The 23,229-nt window shown below is 55.9% G+C and overlaps 2 protein-coding genes across 3 annotated transcripts; one reads left to right on the top strand and one right to left on the bottom strand.

Moving 5' to 3' along the window:
- Positions 1 to 154: 154 nt before the first annotated feature.
- On the top strand, positions 155 to 6,882 carry TSPAN6 (tetraspanin 6). Of its 2 annotated transcripts, XM_068957388.1 has the most exons (8): positions 155 to 340; positions 512 to 700; positions 803 to 877; positions 1,699 to 1,797; positions 2,382 to 2,537; positions 3,260 to 3,343; positions 5,334 to 5,433; positions 6,034 to 6,882. In XM_068957388.1, the coding sequence occupies exons 1-7, from the start codon at positions 254 to 256 to the stop codon at positions 5,400 to 5,402; spliced, it is 759 nt and encodes a 252-aa protein (XP_068813489.1). In that variant the 5' UTR covers positions 155 to 253; the 3' UTR covers positions 5,403 to 5,433; positions 6,034 to 6,882. The 2 variants fall into 2 exon arrangements, with proteins under 2 accessions (XP_068813489.1, XP_068813490.1); XM_068957389.1 differs by lacking the exons at positions 5,334 to 5,433; positions 6,034 to 6,882 and adding an exon at positions 4,185 to 4,336 and having other exon boundaries at positions 169 to 340.
- Positions 6,883 to 12,224: 5,342 nt separating this feature from the next.
- Positions 12,225 to 21,749, bottom strand: TNMD (tenomodulin). The gene is made up of 7 exons (XM_068957387.1): positions 21,649 to 21,749; positions 21,395 to 21,529; positions 19,071 to 19,211; positions 18,133 to 18,234; positions 15,213 to 15,366; positions 13,196 to 13,365; positions 12,225 to 12,719 (listed from the first exon to the last, which is right to left on the bottom strand). Exons 1-7 carry the CDS (start codon positions 21,694 to 21,696, stop codon positions 12,510 to 12,512), a joined length of 960 nt encoding a protein of 319 aa, XP_068813488.1. The 5' UTR covers positions 21,697 to 21,749; the 3' UTR covers positions 12,225 to 12,509.
- Positions 21,750 to 23,229: the final 1,480 nt, after the last annotated feature.

Below are 23,229 nucleotides of genomic sequence, written 5' to 3'. Positions count from 1 at the left end.
GTGGGAGGGGGCGGAGCTTCCCTGCCGGGGCGGAGCGGAGCGGGGCGGGACGGGGCGCAGCCTCCCTGCCGGGGCGGAGCGGGACGGAGCCTCCCTGCTGGGGTGGGGCGGAGCCGGGTGGGAGGGGGCGGAGCCTTCCTGCTGGGGCGGGGCGGGACGGGGCGGAGCTTCCCTGGCGGGGCGGAGCGGGGCTCGGCAGGGCCCGGCCCGGCTCGGCTCGGCTCGGCGCGGCAGGACAGGGCCCGGCCCGGCCATGGCGTCCCCGTCGCGGCGGCTGCAGACGAAGCCGGTGATCACCTGCCTCAAGAGCGTCCTGCTCACCTACAGCCTCGTCTTCTGGGTGAGCCCCGGCCCCCGCCCCGGCGCCCCCGACCGGTTCCGACCGGCCTCGGCCCCTCCCCCCCTCCCCCCCCCCCGCAGGCGACGGCCGTTGCGGCCGTGTCGCGCCCTGTCGCGACAGGCGCGTGCCGCGCCCATAGCGCCTCTGCTGCCCCCCCCCCCCTCCCGGCAGGTCTCGGGTATCGTGCTGCTGGCCGTGGGCGTGTGGGGCCGCGTGGGCCTGGCCGTGTACTTCTCCCTGCTCGACGAGCAGGCCACCAACGTGCCCTTCGTGCTGGTGGGCGCCGGCACCGTCGTCGTCCTCCTGGGCACCTTCGGCTGCTTCGCCACCTGCCGCGGCAGCACCTGGATGCTCAAGCTGGTAGGTGACTCCCCCGGGGCTGGCGGTGCCCCGTGGGCTGGCCCCAGGGGCCGGGACCCCGAGCGGGGCGCCCGGCTCACCCCCGGCCCGCTCTTCCCGCAGTACGCCATGCTCCTGTCCCTCATCTTCCTCATCGTCCTGGTGGCTGCCATCGTGGGGTTCGTCTTCAGGCACGAGGTGAGTGCGAGGGCGGCCGCCCCGTTGGCCGCCGGCCTGGGCCCCCCCTGCGGGGCAGCTGGCGCGGTTTAGTCTCGTCTGCTGCCTCTCACACAGCTCAGCGGCTCTGCTGCAGAGCAAATTTTCCTCTTCTTTGTGCTGGTTTTACCCAAGCATGGTCGCAGATGTCACTGGAGGGGCAGAGATGCCGTTGGGAGCAGCGTTGGGCTCGCTCTTTAAAGAAGGTTAAAACTGCAGAAAGATCAGGTCGGGCCCACTAAGGAATAAGGGGGACGCAGGAGAGGCGGGCATCAGGGGGTGGCAACGGCGAGGTGTCTAGCTCGAGGGGAGGAAGCATTCCTTTGGCCCTGCCGTCCTGCGTGGGCCCCCGACAGGGCCCTTTTGCCAGAAAGAATAAAATAACCCCAGTCTTTAATTTCTGGCTTTGATCCCTCTCCTGAAACAAAACTCAAAGTATTATTTCATTTTTGTTTTCCATAAATAAAGTTCCTACGAGGTTTTCTGTGCCATGGAGCAACCTGCTTATGGGGGAAGTTGGCACCATTTAGGTCCTTGTTATTACACATAGCATCCCTGACACCACAGTGCATACAAGCCTGCCTTTTAATATAGCATTTAATTGCCCAGGTTATTGGGAGAATATCTGCTGGCCACAGCTGGAGTCATTCCTGCTGTCGCCAGAGGTGACTAACGCGGGGCTGTGCCATCATGGAGCCATTGCTCCCGTGAGCTGTGGTTCCTGAAGTGCAGGTGTGCACGGGAGGAGGAAGGCTTTGCTGTGTGGTCTTTTTCTCACAGCTGCAAAAACCTGTCTTTTGCAGATTAAGGCAAACTTTGAGACCAACCTTAACCTGGCATTGAAGAATTACAACACAACAGTGGATCAGCACAGTGATGCAGTTGACACCATCCAGAGAACAGTGAGTGCCTGTGTCTGGCTTCTGACTCATGGTGGGTAGGTATGCTTGTATCGTCCAGACACGTTCAACACCCAGCGCGTTACTGGTTGGGATATTCCTTTCTGTCATGGTGCTGGATGTTCTTTTGTACCACAGGGTATTTATTACAGGGTGCTAGTGATGAGCATGTTGGGTCTTCCTGCTGTTCTCCAAAGCCATAGCAGCTTTCCCTTCCCTTGCTGCCTGCAGGAGAGACAAGTGGGAACACGTGGAAAGCATGTGTTCTGTTAGGGGCCTGCATGCGTTACCAGGAGGGTCTCTAGTGAGAGCACCCAGTGTTGGCAGTGTGTGGAGCAGAGGCATCTGCTGTCCCCGTGTTTGGGAAGTTGTCCCAGCAAGGGTCACAGTGTGTTTGAGTTTGGGAGGGATGCCATTTTGGGGAAGAGACATTGGACAGCAGCATGAGATTAGGGGGCAGTTTCTAGATGGCTCCCAGGTTGCTGAGAGGTGAGGGCACTGGGGAGCTGCAGAACTGAGTGGCTGTAGGACTGGCAGCTGAGTGCCCTGCCACGACCATGCCTTTTCCCTCCTTCACTCCTCTGCAGCTCCACTGCTGTGGGATCCAGAACTACACGGACTGGGAGAAGACTAAATACTTTGCCCAGAGGGGGATCCCTCAGAGCTGCTGCAAGAGCCAGGACGACTGCCCCGAGGGGGATCTGAAGGACCTGAGCAAAGCCAAACTGAAAGTGTTTGTGGATGTGAGTGAAGCTCATAAAAATCCCCCTGCAAATCCTGGAGGTGAGGAAGGGAGAGATGAGGGCATAGAGAAGGGCTTGGCCTTCATCAGGGAGCCTTGAAAGGAGAACTGCTTTTGAGGTAAAGACATCCTGTGGCCTAGGGTTCACTCTCGGGGGTGAAAGGGAAGGATGTATAGGAGCTGGCCTAACCTCATTTCTGAAATCCCCCCTAGTCCTGCACCCTCAACATCAGGGACTGGTGTGAGAGAAGCCTTTGCACTCAGGGATGTGTTTTAGAGAACAAGTGAATGAGGAGGTAGTTTTCTGATAAAGTTTATTTCAGTAGCCTGACGTCTCTTGACTGCTGTGCAAAGTCCTGAGCCGGTGATGAGAACAGGTGACTTCATCCAGCAGGGATCGTTGGGTGATGTACGCAAGGGGGTAATGCGAGGGACGTTCCTCTGATGAGTCACTGTGTTTAACCAAATGCTCAAGTTGAGAAAACCCCAAGGACACCGCTCCCTTTGATAACTGGCTGGGCTGAAAGGCCGATTAGTACGGTGCTGATATTGAAATGACTTTGCCCAGGTCAGACAGTCTAGCAGGGAGCCAGGAACCCTGGACTTCTTGCTTGGGCTCCTGCTCCGGAGCAGTTTCCCCTGGAGCTGTGTGTGCTTTGGGGAAGTGCTGCTTTGTGCTTGTGGGAGCGCTGGACTTGCATGCTAACTTTCTCTCCCCTGCAGGGTTGTTTTTTCCTTGTGACATCAAAAATGGAGTCAAAAATGAGCGTTGTGGCTGGAATCTCCTTTGGCATTGCGTGCTTCCAGGTAAAATCTCCCTTGCTGTCTGGCACAGGAGTAGTGCTGAGTGAAGATAGCGTGTCTCCAGAGGTATTTTAATTTTTGTGCAGGGTTTGTTATGTTTACAAAAGGCACGGCCTGTTTCAGCCACGGAGGAACAGCTATTCTGCAGATTCCCCTTGTGCTTAACCTCGCTGTTGTGCAGTCTTCTGTCTCGGAACCCGAGGCTGAAGTACCAGCTCGGTTTCCATGAGCCCGAGTTACTTGAGAAGAACTTCCTCCTGAAACAACTGACTTTAAGAAAAGCCAAAACAGCCAAACAGAGCCCGTGTTGTCCTGAGTGAACACTTAGCATTTTCTGTTGGCAGAGATCAAACTAGTGCCCTTCCTTTTCCTACCCACCAGTATTCCCTTTTAGCAGGGAAGTGTTTCGGAATCACTTTTCTGTATGGCTGGGTCCCCCAGAGCACCCACATGGTGTCACTTGTGCTAATGGCTCTGACGGACAGGACCTCACACTCTACATACTACCTTAACCTGCTATTGCTTCTTCCCCCTCTGGCTCCTCAACCTCTAGTTTACTTTATCCTGTAGGACACTTCCTGCATGGGCTTCCAGCAACAATGTAGTTAGTGTCCTGTGATCTGACAGGCTTTATTCTAGCAGGAAATGAGAGGCCTCTGCCCCTGAGCTCCTTGCTAAATTGGGCTTTGTGCAGGGTGAATGCCATGGTCTGGATTTCCCAAGGAGCTGTGCACAATGGGGGCTGAGCACTTGGGAAAACTGGAACTGAGGTTTCACAGTGGGAGCTGCTGGATACGCAACTGGCCCTTATTTAGCTGATTTCTGAAAACTCACTCGGCTCTAGGTGCTGAGCACTTGCTGAGCAAACTTGGCACGCTCTGACTTTGGAGGAACTTGAATTCACCGTTTACTGAATGCAGTGCCCAGAAGCTGTGGTGTGACCCATGAGGCACTGCCCTCCCGGGGATCAACAGGTAACAGCACAAGCACAGGAAGAGCAGAATGAGGAATCTCGCCAAGATATTTCTACCGTAGGGAGTGTGTCACTGCGCGTTTCCTGTAACGGATGCAGTAAACTGTGGGGGAGACTGGAGCCAACAGGCCTTTGCTGCAGTTTGTGCTAGGAAATATCTTGAATTCTGGCTCAGAGAGGGCCTGAGAGGTGGAGCCGTTCTGTTCTGCCCAGCTGCTCCCGTCTCTTCTCCTTTGCTGGTCTGTGCAGACTGTGCTTTGCTCACCGTGACGTCCCGGTCTGTGCTCTGTGTGGGGTCACTGGGACGTGACTGACACGCAAATGGTGTGCTGCGTACCTCCAGCAGTTCTGGCCGCCTAATTATCTCAGCTAATGCTAGGCTTGGGAATTGTAACTGTTTCCTGGTTTTTATCACTCTTTCAGTAAGCGTTACGGTGTCGTGCAGCCAGCAGGGACCAATCATGTAAATGTGCCTTTAGCTTTACTTGTGTAGGTCAAACTCCCTGTGTGTGCGTGTCTGCTGTATCAGACCCTGAACGTCTGCAAAGAGGCTGGGAGGCTGTGCTGTGATAACAGCAGCATGTCCTTCAGATGTTGGTGTGTTGCTGATGTGAAAACACCAGCTTTGCTTCCCCACTGTCCTTGCAGCAGCGAGAGGTGGTTGCTGTTCTCTAGTGATTGTGTAATTGGCTGTGACGCTCCTGATACCTGTTTAATCTCTGAAATTACCATAAAACAGTAGATGCTTCATAAAGCAGAATGTAACAGGATGGGATGTGGAGCATCTCTTGCAAGGAGCTTGTTTGGCTTGTGCCTGCCAGGATCTTCTACTTCAGTCTCACTTGCTCTGAAATGGGGCACAGCAGCCTGTGTTGTGGTTTGTAAATCCCACTATCCATGTTTGACTTTTATAAAACGGAGACCTAAGTGCTTGTTGTTCTAGAGCAATTTGTCAGGCTTTTGCCCTAAAATGCCATATCCTGTGTTTGGCCGTCTCAAATGTGATTTTTCCCTTTTCAGTTGGTTGGCATCTTTCTTGCCTGCTGCCTGTCCCGGTACATCACAAACAATCAGTATGAGATGGTGTAGCTGGCCCCAGCGCATTGTGGCTGTGACCAAGGTATGTCTGTCCAGTGACATAAACCGTGGATGTGCCTGTGCTTATGCGTTAAGTTTACTGCTGGTCTGCTGCAGGCCTCTCTTGGCTTTGCACAGCACTCCTAAAAACAGTATTTAGGCTATGTGGTATTCTCTTTTTGTAGGGAGAGAGTGTGAGGGGGAAGTGACCCCTTCTAGATCAAGGAGGGAGCAGGCTGTTCATGCTGGTCAAGAGACCTGCTCATGCTGCCTTGTATTTGATCTACCTGCTCTTTTGTCCTATTAATCCTGGGCCTCCACCTTGTGCTGCAGTGGACTGTCCCTGGCTGCCCCTGTGGTCCCCTCCTGCAGTGTGGCTCTTCCTGGTGAGATGCAGCATGAGCTGGTCATGCCCTGCTCCCCGAGGCTATCTTTGCATCCCTGACCACTGCTGTTTCTCTGCTGCCTGGTTTCTGCTGGGGGGCCTTCAGTGCAGAGACTGGTGCCAAATGCTGATGTGCGTGTCATGGAGAAAGCGGGCACCTGCAAAATCATGTCTGCTGCGTAATTTTACGCTGTGTGTACATCCAGGCCTCCAGTGCCGGGAGCCTTGTTTGTTAACTCTTTGTCTTCTGAATTGCAGGGAATTCCTTCCGCTCTCCTGTGTCTCAGGAAAGCGTAGCCATCTCCGGTTTTCCTCTGGACGCTGCTTTGTGGAATCATGCTTTGAATTGACTGATCTTCTTCTCAACTGGCTCATAGAAACGAGTGCAACAGCTGTTCTGTTGCGCTCGGGGACTTGTCCTAACACTACTCTGCTGTACCACTGAGTGGGATAATTAGTGTAGCTGAGGTGGTTACAGTAACTGTGTTCCTCCGGGCGCTGCAGTCCCTGGCTCTTTCCTCAGCTGTGCACTGAAGTGCTGTGTTGAAGCAGACACTGCTGTCGTTCATACTCAGACCTTGCTAGCTGCCTTGGAAGGTGGCCTCGTGGGACTCTCCTGCGCAGCAGTTATCTTATCTGGTGCCTCCACTGGGAAAGCAGTGCTTTCTCTCATCTCTGACCTCTGCTCTTGGCCCTTGAAATCTCATCACAGTTCAGGCTCGCTCACTGGATGTGGTTGCTCTTGAGATGGGGCTGTTGCCCCGTTAAAACACTGCCCTGCCTGCCTGAAGCTCTTTGTTCAGCAAGGTTTCAGCTCGTTCCCAGGTTTTCTCTCATCCCCATGCTGGGTTTTATATCCTTTTTTTTATAGTTGTCCTTTTCTAAGGAGTCTTGTTCCTCTCTTAATCAGGCTCTAGTAATTCTTTGTAAGCTGTAGCAAGGTTTGGTGGTGTAGCTCCTGGTGCCCTTACCCTGGTAGGTGTCCTTGTACTGAGTCAGCTGTGACTTGATTGTCAGTATTATGTGCTGCTTTAACTCGTTTTGTGTGTTGAATAGAACCCTTTGTCCTGAGACACAATAAATATTAAGATATTTTACTCTATGAAACTGCCTTGGCTTCTTTTCTAATCTGAAAGTTCCTCTGCTGAAATAGCTACAAGCAGCAGCAAAAACCTATCTGCAAGGTAATCCGTTCACCCCAGGCCAGCCAGCAACCTCTGGACCGCTGCAGCTCATGTTTCTCAAATGCTCCCTGGTGTACTTGCGCTTACAAACAACCTCTGTAGTTGAATACTCATCAAAAACTGTTGTGTAACACTGCTGAAGCGGAAGGCCTGAAGCATCGCAGCCCAAGAGCTGGGATGGATGAACGTAGAGACCAGAGTTCAGCCCTCATGTAAACGTGTACATCCTCTGCTGTCCCTGCTGCTTTGTGCTGTGGCAGACAAAGCTTGCTTGGAGCAAAGCGCGCTACAGCACTGTTGAAGGTGCCTGTGTACAGAGCCTCTTCCTGGGACAAGAAACAAGGATTTAAGCTTTGTGTTTATTTGGTATTGTCTTCCTTTGGGCAATTTCATCAGCAAGTGACATTCCTGAGCTAGGAACTGCTACACTGAGCATAACGCTTAAAAACGATGGAGTAAAACTCCCTCCTCTGAGCTTGACAGGTATTCAGATCTCAGGCACCAAATAGGCAATGACTGTCGGGGCAGAGTCTGGAGCAGCCTGCCAGCTGCCGGGGCTACATTTTTGCCATTCTGGGCAGGAGGCATGCTTAAAAGGAGGGGTTAAGCCATAAGGATGAGTGGTGGCCTTTCGTCATCATTAGCCCTCTAGCAGACACTGGTCTTGCGCTGGGTGAGCCGCTCCAGTGAAAAATGTGATGTGGTGCAGCAAATGAATAGCTATGGGGCAGTGATGCTTCCTCAGCTTCGGTGCTGGTGGAGAAACTTAAAGGGAACACCCTGAAAGGCTTAGGTCACGTTTAACCTCAGTGAATAAATCAAACTGTTGTCGGCTCCTGGCTGACTGTCTAAAAGCCTCCTGGATTTGGAAGGAGAGGCAGAGTGCGTCAGAGCATTGAAATAGCACTGGAGAGAGATCAGCCGATTGCAATTAATGGATGGACAGAGACCGGGCAGAAGCACATGAGAATGCAGGGCTGCATTCAGATAAACCCATCCCCATCGCAGAGCCTGTGCAGAAGCGAGCGGAGCTGAAGTCATCCCTCTTTGGCTGGATCGTGCTGCCCGGGGAGGCCCATGCGTGCAGGCCTTGTTTGGGCTGCCTGTGGCTCAGCTGTGCTCAGGCAAGCCTTTTCTGCCAGGCTCCTCTGAGCTCTCCGCAGCCTCTGGCAGGTTTGGTGGTTGTCACTGCTCTCGCCTTGGCTGTTGACTGAGAGCACGGTTGCCTGACGGCTGCTTTGTGGCTTCCCCGGGCTGAGCGAGTGGTTCCTGGGCTAGTCCCCAGTTTGTAGGCCAAACCATCACTGCTGGTGACTTCAGTGCCAGGCTCGGCAGAGGGGCTGGAGGCTGCGTACCCCAGAGTACTCTGCTGGGGGCAGGTGTATCAATGTGGGCACACGTGCAAAATACCTCTCTGCTAAGGTCTGGTGCTTTGCAGAAAGGCCTTTGATAGACAGGCTTCTTGAGTAAATTAACCTCGCGGTCTCTTCCTGTCCTATATCCTCACGGAGGCCCGTGGGTGCGGAGCGATGCTTGCCCCTGGGCTACCCCCCGGGCATGCAGCGCACAGCAGCCCTGCGCCTGCTAACGAGGAGGGTGCGTCTGTGCCGAAGGTGTGCCCGAAAGCCTTCCTCAGCCAGGCTAAACGAGGAGGCCCCTCCGCGTGCCAGCACATAGCGCTTGCTTATTGTGCCGTCTTCCTGGGCGAAACTAAAAACAATAAATCCTCAAAGGGGGTGCCCTTAGCCGCTGCGCCCCTGCCTCTGTGGGCGCGTTGCTTCTGCAGCGCGGCAGCGGAGCGGCGTTCCTGCCCATACGCAGAGCCGGCTGGGCAGAGCTGCGGGGCCGGGCCTTTGCCAGCAGAGGGTAGCACGAGGAGCCCGGATATTTCAGAGCCGCTGCAGCAAAAATCCAGCACTGACTTTTTCCCTTTGATGCTCCGGGGAGCGAGGAGGCTTGTGCCTGGGGCTGGCAGGCAAGGGGCACTGCGGTGATGAGAGGGTGGAGATTTTTTCTATTTACATGCAGTTGGTACTTGAGTAGACACCTTGCTTTAATTTGGAGATAGAGGCTGAGGAGAGCGTGTCGGCGCGCGCTGAGGGAGACGCTGGGCTGCAGGGCTGGGGGCAGCCTTTGTGCAGAGCATCCCCAGGCCCCCTCTGCGGGGACGGCGTCTCCCTTGGCAGCGGGACCCTGGGGCGCGGGGCAGGCCGCATCCTTTCCCTGCATTACCCCGTTAGCAGGTGGCAAAGCCAGGCTCCACGCCAGCCCTCGGCGATCGGGCACCGCGTACCCGTGGGTGCTGTGCTGTCCCGGGGGAGCCGATCAGCGCGGGGACCCGGGGCTGACGCGGCGAGTGCTATGAATGCCCCAGGTCTCCCGTGGCGTGCGGTGGGGCGTGACACAGGGCTGAGCTCGGCAGAGGTGAGGCACAGTGACACGTCTCCCTCAGCCCCCCCGGGCAGGGACGGGAGCGTCACGCTGGGTTATTAACGTGTGTGCCAAGGAGGCTGTTTAACATCGCTGCTCCCCTTTCAGCCTGTGGCAGGGGTGACTGCTGGATGTGTTAGCCAGCTCAGTGCTCCATTTAACTCCTCGAGGGTTGCTTTCCGGGGGATTTCAAGCACCGAGTTGTTCACATTTAGTTTCCTTTTGATGGAAGTGCTCATCTGGTACCAGCACAAAGCCTAATAAATAGAATTTGGAGAGAGGGATGAAAGGATTTAGTGTCAGGTATAAAAGGATGCATGTGTTCCCCACCGTTAGGAAAATAATCCAAACAAAGACAGCCTTGAAACGCTTCTTCGGTGTGCCTGATGGCAGGAGCTGACGTGCAGCTCTGTGTCCAGCCTGGCCCCAGACCTCGCACTAAGCTTCGGGGCAGATGTTCTTCGGGAGCTGCACAACCCAGCGCAGGCGGGCGCAGGAGGAACAGCTTGCAAGAGCGCACCATTGCAGGAGGTGGCTTGTGCAGCTGGGCTGAGACCTGCTCTGGTCATTACGTAGTTGTGTTGTTGGTGCCGGGCGTCCGTGGGAGTCCCAGAGAGGAGCAGGTGGCTGTGAGGGGCGAAGGCAGGCCCAGCCCGGGGGCACAGCTCCCAGCTTGGGTTCCTCTTGCGGTGGCACAGGCAGCAGAGTGCCCTCAGATGGGTGTGAGGCTGGTGAGCTGGCTGGATCCAGTGAGTCAGTACGTGAGCGCGGCCAGGCTTGCACCGAAGCTTTGGTTTCCCATAACAGTTCTGGCCTGTTAGTTTTCATGTGTCTCGTGCCGTGTTAGGAAGTCCCCCTCTCAGTGGGGTTATCTCAAGGGGAACTTGTCAAAGATGCCTGGCTGTCCCCAAGAGCGGTTCATGTCCCTTGGGATTAGCTGTGCAGGGAGCTCTGCTGCGGAGGAGCTCTTGGCTGCTCCCAGCCTTTCAAACGCGTTGTCAGAATGGTTGTGAACAGGGTTTGAAGAAATTGCTCTTAAAACATGTGCTGCCTGTCTTCAGAGGAGCCGCGGTGTGGCAAGGTGGGCCGGGGAGGTCCCGGGGACGCTGTGCTCCGCGAGGGCGCAGGCCTGGCCTGCCGCTCCTGTCTGCGGGCCCGGAGGTCTGGAGAAGCAGCGGAGGGTGCTCGGAGGCTTGTTGGAAGTGTCCAAACGGCCTTTCTGAGGTTTTCACCCAGGGAAAGCGATGTGAGCGTTACCCAGCCCTGCCCTGCGGCGGAGGCATCGTGTCCCCAGCCCGTGCGCTCTCCTTTGTACGCAAGGCGGCGCAGGCTCGTCTCTCCGAGTGTTTTTACGACATGGAGCTCTCTTTAGAAAAAGAAATTACATAAGTAGTTTTGAGCCCTGGCCCATGCCAAGGAAACGTTTGCTCCCTGATGAGCCAGGGCCGGTTGCTGGCAGCCTGTGCTCCCCCAGCGACCGGGGCATGGTTGTGCCTCCTGACGCTTGAGGGACGTCAGCATTTCCAAGCTGTTTGGCAGCAGTCGGTTCCCTGGGATAAGAATTAAAATTTGGGATCTGGCTCGAGCACTGACACCATGGATTTCAAGAAACCTTTGCGGGGAGGTTTCGAACCGACCGGAGCCCCGGTGGGGGCTCCAGAGCTGGCAGCGGCCACGTGCCTCCAGGTCAGCTCCTAGTTTCGAGAGTGACGTAAGTGCTGAAAAGGAGAAGGGACTTTGAGGAGTTGAACTAAAGTGTCAAAGGACCTGCGGATGGTTTTCTGTTACTTGTCTAAGCCTATTAACTGTGCTGTTGATATATGGAGTAGAGGAAATAAATTCACTCTTCAGCTGAACGTTTGCCTAAGACTGAATAATCTCAGGGCTACTGGCAAGCTGAGTGCTTCCCATCTCCAAGGCTCTGTAATCTGGGAAACAGAGGTACTGGGCCACTGGCCAGAGCCCCGGCAGAGGATTTGGGGGGGCCCATGAGTGCCTCCTCCGTGAGCTACCAGGGGCCGCGTGGGGGCTGGATGTGGAAGAAACGCCTCGATGTGCCCAAGCAGCCTTGGCAGCCCGTGGGAAGAGCCCGAGGGGCTGAGCAATTTTGGAACAATGTGTTTGCCCCTTTGCCAAGTACTTAGCATCTCCCACATCTTCCTTCTTGCTGCTGTGTCCTCATTTACTGGAGCAAATGTTTTAATGGGAAAAATCAAAAGACATAAAATTGAGAATTTTGGCCATTAGCCCTCAGTACTGCTGAAAGCTGAATGTCCTATTAAGTTTGGCAACAGTTTCAAGGACTTTTTTTACTTCTTGGAGCTTGGGTTTTGCCTCCCTGTTAGTCCTACTGGCTGCTGGTCTTGCTGACTGCACGTGGAGCCCTTCTCGCCTCCTCTCCCTCTGGCTCAGGCTGCTGGCGGGGATCCTGCCTGGGATTTTGTGCCTGCTCCTGCCGCCACACTGCCTGTGCATGAGCCTCGCGCAGCCTCCGAGCAGGGTCTGCTGTCACCGCACACCGCTCCCGAAGGGAACAACAGCACCCGGCGGAAACGGTGGTTACACAGGGCCTGTTAGGTGCCGCTGAACTACTGAACCCCCTGTGCCAGCGCGAGGATGAGAGCGGTCTTGGAGGCTGGCTGGCCGTGGCCATTGGTATGTGTTAAACACAGCTAGCAGCAATGTCAGGAGCAAATTTGGTACCTTTGCACGTTCCCAGCTAGGTGAGCGCTGGCAGTCCTGGTACCTGAGTTATGGATGCTAGTGATGAGGTAGCTGAGCAATTAGATCACTTCTCAGAGCCATTAAGCATCACAGACACACTAAATGACTCTCCATTTTCTTTGCAATCGCTCATAGAAGACATTTATTGTTTGCCTCTTGGTGCTCAGCGTGACGGTGATACAGACAAGCATAACCATCCCCAGCCCCCTGGGGGCAGTCCGCATGCATTCCCCCCCCCCCGTGCGGCAGGGCAGGCCACGTGCTTGGAAGCAGATAACGACTTACTTACGCTTTAGCTACATCAGGATACATCAAGATAGCTCGCAACGCAGCAGGCTAGCAAACGCCTGAGAAAAAGTGAGTCCCCCCCCTTTCCAGGGATGCTGGGGTGCTGCCCTAGACCCGGCCCAGCATTCGTGCTATCCACCAGTTGCATGGCATGATGATCCGGCAGATCACCCTCCCGCCCTGGTAGCAGTAAGGGTAGGGGTAGTAGCCCAGGAGGGGCTCGCACACCCGCCGGCAGTAGCGGTTGGCGCGCCGGCACTGGGCGCAGCAGTAGCCTCGCTCGTCCCACAAGGGGTGAAACTCCAACCCGTTCTCCGTCTGCAGGGAGAGAGCCAGCGTCAGAGCAAGGGCAAGGGAAACAGCCTGGGAGCAATGCCAGGGCACCCCAGAGCTTGGTCAGGACACCCTGGAGTAATGCCAGGGCATCCCAGAGCATGGCCAGGGCACCCCGGAGCGCAGCCCCACACCAACGCAGGGCTGGAGGCTTGCAGTGCTGTGGTGGCCATGGGAAATGGCATGACCAGCAGCGCAGGGCTCGCCGTGGGATGCCCACCCTGGAGGAAGACTGAGGCCTTTCTCTGCTGGCAGCCCGCACTTTCCTTCTGTAGGTACCCGGACTTCTGTCCCATCTCCTCCAGGCCAGCCTGCTGCCTCCCCGCAGCTGCAGCAGTGAGGAGAGCACAGAGGAGCCCTTCTCCTCCCTGCTTTCCACCAGCCTGCGATGGCGAAGGAGCATGGGGTGCTGAGGCACCCCTGGGGTGCCCCCCTGGACAGGCACGATTCCCTGCACTCACATAGTCATTGACGGGCAGATCCTCCTCAGTGAGCTGCCGTGCCCGGCGCTTGGGCCCTGGCTGTGCATCCTTCTCCACCTCGTGTTCGTTCCCCCCATCCAGCCAGTTTTGGTTGTTTACAAGCAGCTCAGTGTCACCTTCTCCCTCTCTGAGGTCGGCGAGCTCAGGAGCTATGGGAAGAGCCCAAACGTCACTCTCAATGAGCAGGGAGGAGGAGGACAAAAGCAACAGCAGGCATTAAAGTCTCCAGCAAAATTTGGTGCCACGGTACAAGAAGAGGAGGAAACAGCCCCAGCCTGAACAGCTCCACCGGCAAACCAGGTCTAACTCCATTCCCTCCTGCTCCTATGCAAGCCTGGACAAAGGGCTTTATGTGATGAAATGAATGGAGGAGGATGGCGGAGAAGATGTGACCTGTCCCATCCCTGTGCCTGAGCTCACAGGGCTGGTCCTTGCCCGTGGGTGGTGTCTGTGCGCTCCACCTGATGCTATGGTGCATGGAGGGATGTCCTTGCAGTGGGCTGTGCTGGCAGGGACAGGCTTTTGTAGAGCACCAGCCTGTCACCCCTGGGAAGCAGCATGTTTTGTGGGCAGATGAGGCCTAGCTACGGCACCTGTTGCTGGTTTACTCAAGTCCCACAATGACATTAACTTCTTGTACTCAAGCTTTCCCACAGAATGGGTCTCATAGTGGGTGCTAGAGAATGATGAAGCAGAAAGGAGAAAGCAGTTTCCATTCACATTGCATACTCTTCTGCTACCAGGACCATCAACAGCTTTCAGCTGAAGAGCCTCTGGTACCTATACCGGTCAAGACACTCTGTCTGTGGGCTGCTGAGATGCGATGCTAAAGGCTGTGCATGCTCGTAATTGCACACCACGCGGCTGCATGCCCGAGGCGCGCTGCTGCCACTCAAACCCATCAACAACTTCAACAACTTTGCAAGAAGGGCAGACTGCCAGCGGCAGCTGCTTCTCAAGAGACAGCGATATAAAAGCCTTACTCATCTCCATACACGGCTGGTTCAGCATGTAACTCCAGGGTGCAGGCAATTAGGGCTTGTTCTTGCGTAAGGGGCTTTCTGCTATCACTGGCTATGGGGGGACGTGGGGTTAAACGGGAGCACTTCAGCTAGCCCATCCTGGAGGTGAGCAGAGCTTCTGCAGAGAGCAGATGCCTTTCGAATCGACCTCCAGACTTGCAGCAGCCCTCGCTTCAAGCATGCAGGCTTTTCTGTTACTCTGCTCCTTATTCAACAAGGTGCTCAAAGCATTTTGGGAGTGCGTCATGGCTGGTTTGCGGCGGGGGAGTTGCCGCTGAGCCCGTCCTGCTTGGTGCGGGGCTGGACATGCAGGTCCAGCTGGGCACCCTGCACCGTCGCCCACCGCTCCCTGCGGCTGGTGTGTGGGGCCACAATGAGCAATTTCGGCTTCGACGTTTTTCCTTGGAAGGGGTTTTTAAACTAGATTGTTCTGACAGAAGCGGGTTAGAGAGTGTGTGCAATCATACCAGCGGATCTACGAGGCCAGCCACCTCCGGCAGGGATGTACAGCGAGCAGCTGGAGGTGGCAACCCTGTCGTGTGATTTAGATGTGAGTGGAATAGGATATCTTCTCACCCTCTGATGTTCATGTGGTGACAAGAATTTAGGTGTCCCAGTTTCCAGCAGTGCTGGCTTCTTGGCAGGTACAAAGGGGTTTTTTTCTTTGTTACAAGGTGGGTGGCCACTCTGCAAAGCGCAGGGAGCTGAGAGAGACGAACACTTTGCAGGGAGAAACGTCAGCTCCTGCTATTAAGCTGTCCACATTCTCTCATGGTGGCACAAAAACCTTTTTCATGTCTGAGGTTTATGACTAGGCTGCAGGCACAGGTTCCCTGGTAGCTCGCAATGAGGGAAATTTTGTGGGGGAAAGGGGACAGTGGTGGCAGCTGCGGCTCTGCTTCTGGTGAGGTAGGCTATTGTGCACCCCGCTGCCTGCGAGGCACTTTGAATGGGAGAGACTGGGCTCTTTGTACCTGCTATCAGTGTTGGGTGGATCCAGTAGATGGTCACGTTTCTACAGATGTCAAAGATTTTGGAGCTCTTCAGAAACTCTTTGTTCTGAATGGGCTTTTCCCCAGGGACCCAGACCATGGACTGCTCAAAGTAGGTGCTTGTAATTTCTTCTCCCTGGAAGAAGAATGAGATTTCATCACGGCATGATGGGACATGCTCTGCTCACCTCCAGCTGCTCCTCCTCTCCTTGGCTTACCTCATGTGCCTCTTTCCCTCCAAACAAGCAGGTAGATTTTGTACTGCTTCCCTCAGCCCCTAGGTCTGGTTGCTTGCTGCATGCAAACACAGTATCCCCTGGTCCTAACGAAGTTAGCTCAGTGGTGCGCCAGTGCGTCCGCAAGCCTCATCTTCTTCTGCCCTTGTTAGGCCAGCACCACCCTGCTCTCTCCTCCTTCTGCCCATTATGCTCCAAGAGCCTTCTCCTTCGCAATCCCCACCAGCTGGAACAGCCTTCTGGAGCTCCCCAGCTCATTTAAAACCAAAGATTAAACCATCTCCTTTCTGCTTTGCTCTTACTACTTAATTTCTCTCTCCTTCTGCTACTGATTTTGTGATCGAACACTTTAATTTATTGCTCACAGAAATTCTTAGCACGGCTATATTCAGTAATTTATAACACGTCGTGTACACTGCATTATTCCATGGTGTATTTTGGCAGGACTTCGGAAGGGAGATATAAAAAGATTATTGGATAGGTCTATGCGGAGCTATCTGCCAATGCAGCATTGTGTATGTTGGTTGTGGTAGCCCATACAGCAAGCAAGCTTCTCTCCAGAAGGTGTCTAGAGCAGTGTTTCTCATTTATAGAAATTTCCTTCATGGCTTTGGGAAGTCTTAACAAAAGAGCCACCAAAACCTGATGAATTTTGAGTCATTTTCTCAGTCTTTGCTCAAAGCCATTCCACTGGGAAGGTGGCTCCCGGGGAACCGACAGGGCACAGGCTCCAGAAACAGCCCCATCCCCAGGAACGTGTCTCCCACCGGAGCAGCCAGAGAGGTGCTTTTCCTTGCAACTCTCTTCCTCCCTTGCCAGCTGCTCCATGCCGGGAAAACCAGTCCCGGCGAGCAGCGAGTGGGATGCCCCGTGGTCTCCGGCCGAGACAGCGCTACCTGCTGGGACGGGCCGTGATTGCTGGTGACAGGCAGCTCTCCGTCCCAGGCATGGACCTGCAAACGCATACTCGCCACGTGCAGAAAGGCGCCATACGGCCTCCATGGAGGCTTTTACTGGTGGCTTCTCAGTCAGCTCCTGGTTTTGCAGCTAGAGAAGTGCAGAAAAGTTACAGTTTCCTTGTCTCCTGCACACCAGGGGCAGGCATGAGGGGAGCCAACACCTCCCAGCCAAGGGGAGGCGAGACATCTGGGGATATGGGGTTTCTGCTCCAGGATGGGTATCCCAGCGCAGGGCGGATGACAGGGAGAAACGGTGGTATTGTAACGTGGCCGCATCTTTCCCCCAGGCTATACTGAGGCTGCCTCCAGAGACAACAAGCCCCCTAGTTTTCTGAACCGCGTCCATGAATTAATACTGAGATTTTTGCCTCCTTTTGTGCTTCCCTGTCCTCAAAAAAACTGCAGAAACTGGGGGAGGGAGGAAGAGGAAAGATTACTGCTGAAGATACCTGAGTATGTGTTTCCCAATTTCTCAAAAAGCAGGCAGACTCCCAGGAAGAAATGACTAAATCTTAAATCTACATGTATCTCATTGGGTTTTACATTTCAGTCCTCTACCTGGGGCAATGTTCTGCCGAAGACTGAAAAGTCATAGTTATTTTATGATGGCAACAGAAAAGATCTATTAGCTTCTTATGGCATAATCAAAGAATCTGTGTCTTGGAATTTAGGTCATGATTCAGGAAAATGTTTCTGCACACGCTTTATTTTAAACACATGTTCTGCTGACATTTTATGTGGAATGGCTTCTTTGTGAGGAGAAATTAAATTGACTAACACCCTTCATCTTGCCAGTGGGAAGACAGGAGGGCTGTGCTGAAGCTCTATAACAGCGCCGGAGGCTTCGAGGAAGGAAACGGGGGATGGCCTCTACTCCTTTCATTGCGCAGCGCAAAGACTAAGGCATCAGATTAACTTGTCAGAGAAAGGGATTAAAATAAAGAATTAAGTACTTTTTCATGCGGCACACGAATTATGGAACTCGTTGCAGCAGGATGTGGTGGGCAAAAATCAGATGGGTTTAAAAACAATTAGACACATTCCTGAAAGGTAGGTCCATGCAGAAGTACTCAAGGCAAGGATGTGGCCACAGCCTTGGCTCGGGCAGCGCCTGCCGTGCAGGGCGCTGGGAGCAGTGGGAAAGGGAAGGGATCACAGCACGCTGTCTTGCTCCTATAGTCTGGCCTTAAACATTGCCGTAGGGCAGAGTCCGAGACAGATCCCACCCAGGCTTGCCGACCCCGCGTCTCCTCTCGTCTTCGAGGGATTTAAGCTAGTGGTTAAGTGCTTTCTCAAATCACATTTGTTAAACATGGCTGCTCTTTAAAATTCATTACTTCTGCCTCATTCTGCTTGAGAACACGAGGCTCAATTTGTGGAGAAAACAATTTGATTGACTTTTGGCATCTGCTAATCCTGATCTGCCTTGCGACCTTTTGACTACAACAGGATTATTGTTCTTGAGCTTCAGTACTGTGCTGAGAGGTTTTTGTCTGCCGGTTGTCTAATCCTGTCTCCTTTGACTTGTTGTTTTTTGAAGCAATCCTTGGAAATAAGATAATTTTGCGAAGCGATCACAACTCATTGTTTCTTTATTGCAAATTCTCCAGGAAGGCTGGAGCAGATGTAATGGCAGTGAGAAAGCGGGAAAAGCGGGTTTCACTGGGAGGCGCTTGTACAGATTTGTCCTGTCTTTTATCTACATACCTCAAGTTCAGGGATCTTGGCCTCCGTAGTCTCAGCTATGACTTTAGTCTGAGTTTTGATGAAGCATTTTTGAAGTCCCACAAAGAAGATGCCAGTTATTCCCTACAGCGTCAAAACAAACAACAAAAAACAGTCACTGAAAAGCCAAAGAATAAATAACTGCATCACACCGAGCGTACAGCCGCATCAGTTTAGTCATATTTTTCCTGTTGATGTTTTTGTGCAAACTCCATTCAGCAGCAATGCTAAGATGTACTAACAGGTTCTCCTAAGGGATACGGCATTTTATGGTTTGAGAGAATAAGGCTTTTTACAAATAGTTTAAGGCAGATAGTCATAAAATTTTACTTTGCTCCCCTTTCCCTTGTAACTACCATGAGCTCTAGTAATCATAAATAAATATATGCAGAATAGCATCTGACCGTTATGGTTATATGAACATTCAGCCTTCAGTTCCTGCTAGGCTATTAGCTGAAAATTTTGCCATATGTCACTGCACAGGGTATTTCCCTACAAATTTTAATTAGGTTTCAGAGAGAGCCTACAACGTTGTCACGAGGTTTTAATGCTCTCCAGACAGATAAATGTACTGGGTTGGGATAGATTTATGGTGATTGCATTCCTTTGCAAGGGTAAATCCGATAACTAGATCTAGCTTTTAAAATGTATTTCCTTGGAACTGAACCATGCCAGTATTAAATACTGGTGCAAGCTCGTGTAGATATATATCTTTTCCTTGGGGAAGCACCCCCAGACGGTCTGCACGGAGGCCTTGCTCTCCCTCACCCGGAATAAACGGTGCTGGGGTTTACCCTTCTGCGCCCTGAGGGGTCCCATCGGCCCCGGCGCAGCCAGGCTTTCGGCCCGCGCTGACGTTTAGGCGCAGGCGCGGTCCTGTCCGGCCGGGCGTCCCCGAGGGGCTGCCCTGCCGCACTCACGTTTTTGAAGTCGTGGATCTCCAGGATCTCCTCGCTGCCGTTGCCGGTCCTGAAGGTCTCCGTTCTGGCCAGCGGGTCGATCTCCATCACCACCTTCTGCTTCTCGCCATTGCTGAGGAACGTGTGCTCCAGGCCGTAAATCTGCAGGGGCGAAACCGCGCGGGGGTCGCCGCAGCCCCCCGGGCGCCGAATGGCGGCGGGGCGAGCGGGCGCTCCTGGCTCTGCTTTCCGGAAAAGAGGGTGGTAAACGCTGCCCACCCCCTCCAAAGTGCCCCCTGCCCCAGGTCGGGGGGGGACAGGGCTGTACCCCAGCTTGGGGGACGTGGCCGTGCCCTTTCCGTGAGCGGGTTTCCAAACCTCCTGCAGACGTTTTCAGGACGGACGTGTCCCCGCGCACAGCTGCTCAACGGGAGCGGATGCCAGCCGGGCAGCGCGGCGCCTGCTGGGCACCTTCGCCTCCTACTTTGAAAACTGCAAGCGCGATGAGCTTCCCTGGCAGTCGCGAGCCTCCCTTGCTAGTCAGCACGAGGCTTTTACAAAGAGATATATGTGCCAGTGGATTTTATGGTATGGAAAAAATAGTGTGAAGCCTGAAATGGCTGGAAGGCTGCCTGTTTTGACTGACAAAACGCGCACGGCGCTGTAAATCATTCGTAGGCGAGCGCGATCCCATGAGGCACCTTACATTAGACTTGCTCTCTCTATTCGGGAAGAATTATTTCTGCCAGCGCCGCGGCCAACCAGCCCGTTTGGGTTTGGCCAGCTGTGCGCTACCGGGAGAGCCGCCGCATGTTTCATAGGGCTAGAAATTACCCTTGCTTGCGACTCTCTGAAATATGTCCCCCCAGCCTCTCGTGAGCTGGCGGGTCCCCGCGGCCGGCGGGGGCCGGCAGCCGTGGCCACGCGTCCCAGGCCACCCCTCCGGAGGAACCTTTATTATTATTTTTTTTTCCCACCCCCCCCCCCGCAAAGATCTTTTGCCTTCTTCAGCTTTACGAAGAGAGCTTGAAAGGCTTTTTGTTCTTTAAAGAGGTGAATTGCCCTTGGTTCACGTTTCCGAACGGGAGAGATCCCCGGGGCCGGCTGGAGGAGCCGTCGCCTCGTGACCACGCGCGAGACGGAGGCGCCGGGAGCGGGGCGGCGCGCGGCTCGGCCGCCTGAACGGCCTCGGTTTCCCGCTGCCGCTCCTTTCGCTCGCCCATCGGGCGGTCCGAAGGGAAAAACCGTCGGAAACATCATCGCCCTCCTTCTTCTTCCGCTCCGCACCAGCGAAACCAGGGGAGCCGAGGCCCCGGCTGGGAGCCGGCCAGGCGGAAAACTCCCGGCGGCTGGCTCGGCCCCCGACACCTCGCGGAGCGGGAACGAAACCGTTCCCGCTCTTAGCGGCGCCTCCGTATCCTAGCGCCAGCGTACCTCCGGCCGCCTGCCAGCAACGGCGCTCTCCAAGCGCCCATCCAAGCGTCAAACGCCCCCTCGGGAAGGGGCGCTGGCTGGCGACTGCGCCGGCGCCGCGGCCGCCCCGGCGCTTCGGCCCGGCGAGGCCGCGGCGAGCGAGGCCCAGGGCGCGCGGGCGCGCTGCCTTTCGAGGGAGGCCGGCGGCTTCACCCCCTCGCGGCGGGAGGGAGCCGGGCCGAGGGCGCCGCGCGGGCCTTTTGTCCCTCCTCGCCGAGGAGAGGCCGACGCTCGCGGCCCGCCGGGCCGCTCCCCCCCGGCGGCCCAGGCCCGAGCGCCGGCCCGCTCCCTCCAGCGAGCGGCCCCCGGGCCCCGGCAGCCGGGCGTTTCGGGCGCTGGCGGCGGGGTGAGCGAGGCCGGTGGCGGGGCGCAGAGGAGCGACCCGGCCCGCCATCCCCCCCCGCCCCGCGTGGCGGACACGTTAGCGTCAGAAATCGGACCCGCGGCCGCCTGGCTTTCGCCTCCTCTTTATGCCGCGGCGTAATGACTTTTCCACCGGTTTCTGGCAAGATAAATTGAAATGAAATGGAAAATATTTCCTTACTCGCCATAAAACTTGCTGCTGGTGGAAGGGAGCGACTTTAACTCTTTACGGCGTAGAGCCCCCCTCCCCAATCCGCCCGTGATTACCCGCTAGGAGAAGAGCAGCGCGCTGACGGGAAAAATAAAACAGCCCATAGAAAGTAAAAGTCGGATACGAACAGTACAAACGTTTTTAAAAGACCCCCCCCCCCCAACCCCGGTGAATTCTTGCGGCGTAAGGAAATACTGCCTGCGAAGCTGCCTGCGTCCGAGGGGCTGGCTGCAAGCGGCGCCCGGGCAGGAGCAGCCGCCCGGGGACGAGCGCCCCGCTGCCGCGAGGCTTTACTTACCTTCTTGGGCGCTGGGCTCCAGAGATATTTTACACCAAAAAATACCAGCGTAAGGAAAATCACCAGCACGCAAAAGAGCAGCCCACAGCTCTGGTATCCGGTGCAGGTCTTCTTTCCGCTTTTAGATGCTTCTGCCTGATTAATTACAAAAGAGCGATATCCAGGGGTCGGGGGGGGCAGAGCCGAGCGTGCACGCGCGTCGGGCTCTTCTCCCGCGAGCAAAGCCCCGCCGGCGGGGAAAATCACCCACTTACGTCCCGAAAGCAGCAGCCGTCGGGGCTCTGCGCGGCCGGCCCTGCCATGGTGTGCCGGGCGGGTGCGCTCCGCGCGCGCGGCCGGGACGAGGACGGGAGCCGCCGGCGAGGTGGAGCTGGGACGGCGCCGGATGCACATGCCAGCAGGGAAAGGGAAAGCTCGTTCCTGGCTCCGAGCGGCCGGGCGGCCGCCAGCCCCGCCGGGGGGCCTGCGATGCTGCGGCCCCGCGCGCACGGCGCGGGGGCCCCCGGGGCTGCCGGGCAGGGCACGGCCCTGTGCACGCGTGTGCAACTTATGCATGGGCGCCGTGCACGTGTCGGAGGCGTGCAGGCCCGTGCAGCATGTGCGTGGGCAGCTTGTGTGTCGGAGGCGTGCACACGCCTGCAGCGTGTGTGCGTGTGTTGGAGGTGTGCACATGTGTGCAGCGTGTGTGTGTCGGGGGTGTGCAGGCGTGTGTGTGTGTGTCGGAGCGTGCACACTTGTGCAGCGTGTGCATGGGTGCCGTGCACGTGTTGCAGGTATGCAGGCATGAGCAGAGTGTGCATGGGCATCATACACGAATCGGAGGTGTGCAGCATGCATGTGACAGAGGTGTGCACACGTGTCCAGGTATGTGCATGGGTGCCACGCACATCAGAGGTGTGCAGGTGTGTGCAGCATGCGCATGGGTGCCATGTGCATGTTAGAGGCGTGCAGGCATGTGCAAGGCACGTGCATGGGCACCATGTGCATGTCGGAGGTGTGCAGGCATGTGTGGTGTGTGCATGGGTGTCATGCACATGTTGGAGGTGTGCAGGCGTGTGCATAGGTGCCATGTGCATGTGCAGGTGTGTGCAGGCATGTGCAGGCATGTGCAGGGGTGCAGTGCACATGTGCAGGCGTGTGCGTGTCTGCCATGTGTGTCAGAGGTGTGCAGGCGTGAGCATGGGCACCATGCGTGTTGGAGGTGTGCAGGCATGTGCAGGCATGTGGGTGGGCAGCATGCATGCAGGAGGTGTGCAGGCATGTGCGTGAGTACCATGCGTGTAGGAGGTGTGCAGGCATGTGCGAAAGCCCCAGGCATGTCAGAGGTGTGCGAGGGGGCCACGCCACCTACCCCCCGGGGGTGCGGGGGCCCCCGCTCGTGGCGCGCAGTCTGCCTTGCCGCGGAGTGGAGCTGCCCAGGAGCCTGCTGAAGGGCGCGCTGCTCCGAGGGCGGCCGGCCGGCTGCGGGGAGCACACCCCCCACCCCTGCTCCCCCGAAAGGGGCCGCGCTCAGAAAAGCCAAGTTGCGGCTCTGGGCAGGCTCGTCGCTCCCGGCCCCCGCCGCCGAGCTGCTCTGCGCTGGTTTTCCAACCTGTTGATGCTAATGAAAACCCAGAGTGCATCGTGTGCTAATTACAATTACACAGGCAAGCCGGGGGGCCGAGCAGCATGGCCGAGCCGGGTGGCCGAGCTCGGTGGTTGAGCTGGGGGACCGAGCCGGTGGCCGAGCCAGTGGCCAAGCTGGGTGGCTGAGCCGGATGGTTGAGCTGGGTGGCTGAGCCAGTGGCCAAGGTGGGTGGCTGAGCCGGGTGGTTGAGCTGGGTGGCCGAGCCAGT

Source organism: Struthio camelus, chromosome 11 (genome assembly GCF_040807025.1).
Source record: "Struthio camelus isolate bStrCam1 chromosome 11, bStrCam1.hap1, whole genome shotgun sequence".
In the NCBI taxonomy this organism is placed as follows: Eukaryota; Metazoa; Chordata; class Aves; order Struthioniformes; family Struthionidae; genus Struthio; species Struthio camelus.
This window is presented reverse-complemented; position numbering and strand designations above follow the sequence as displayed.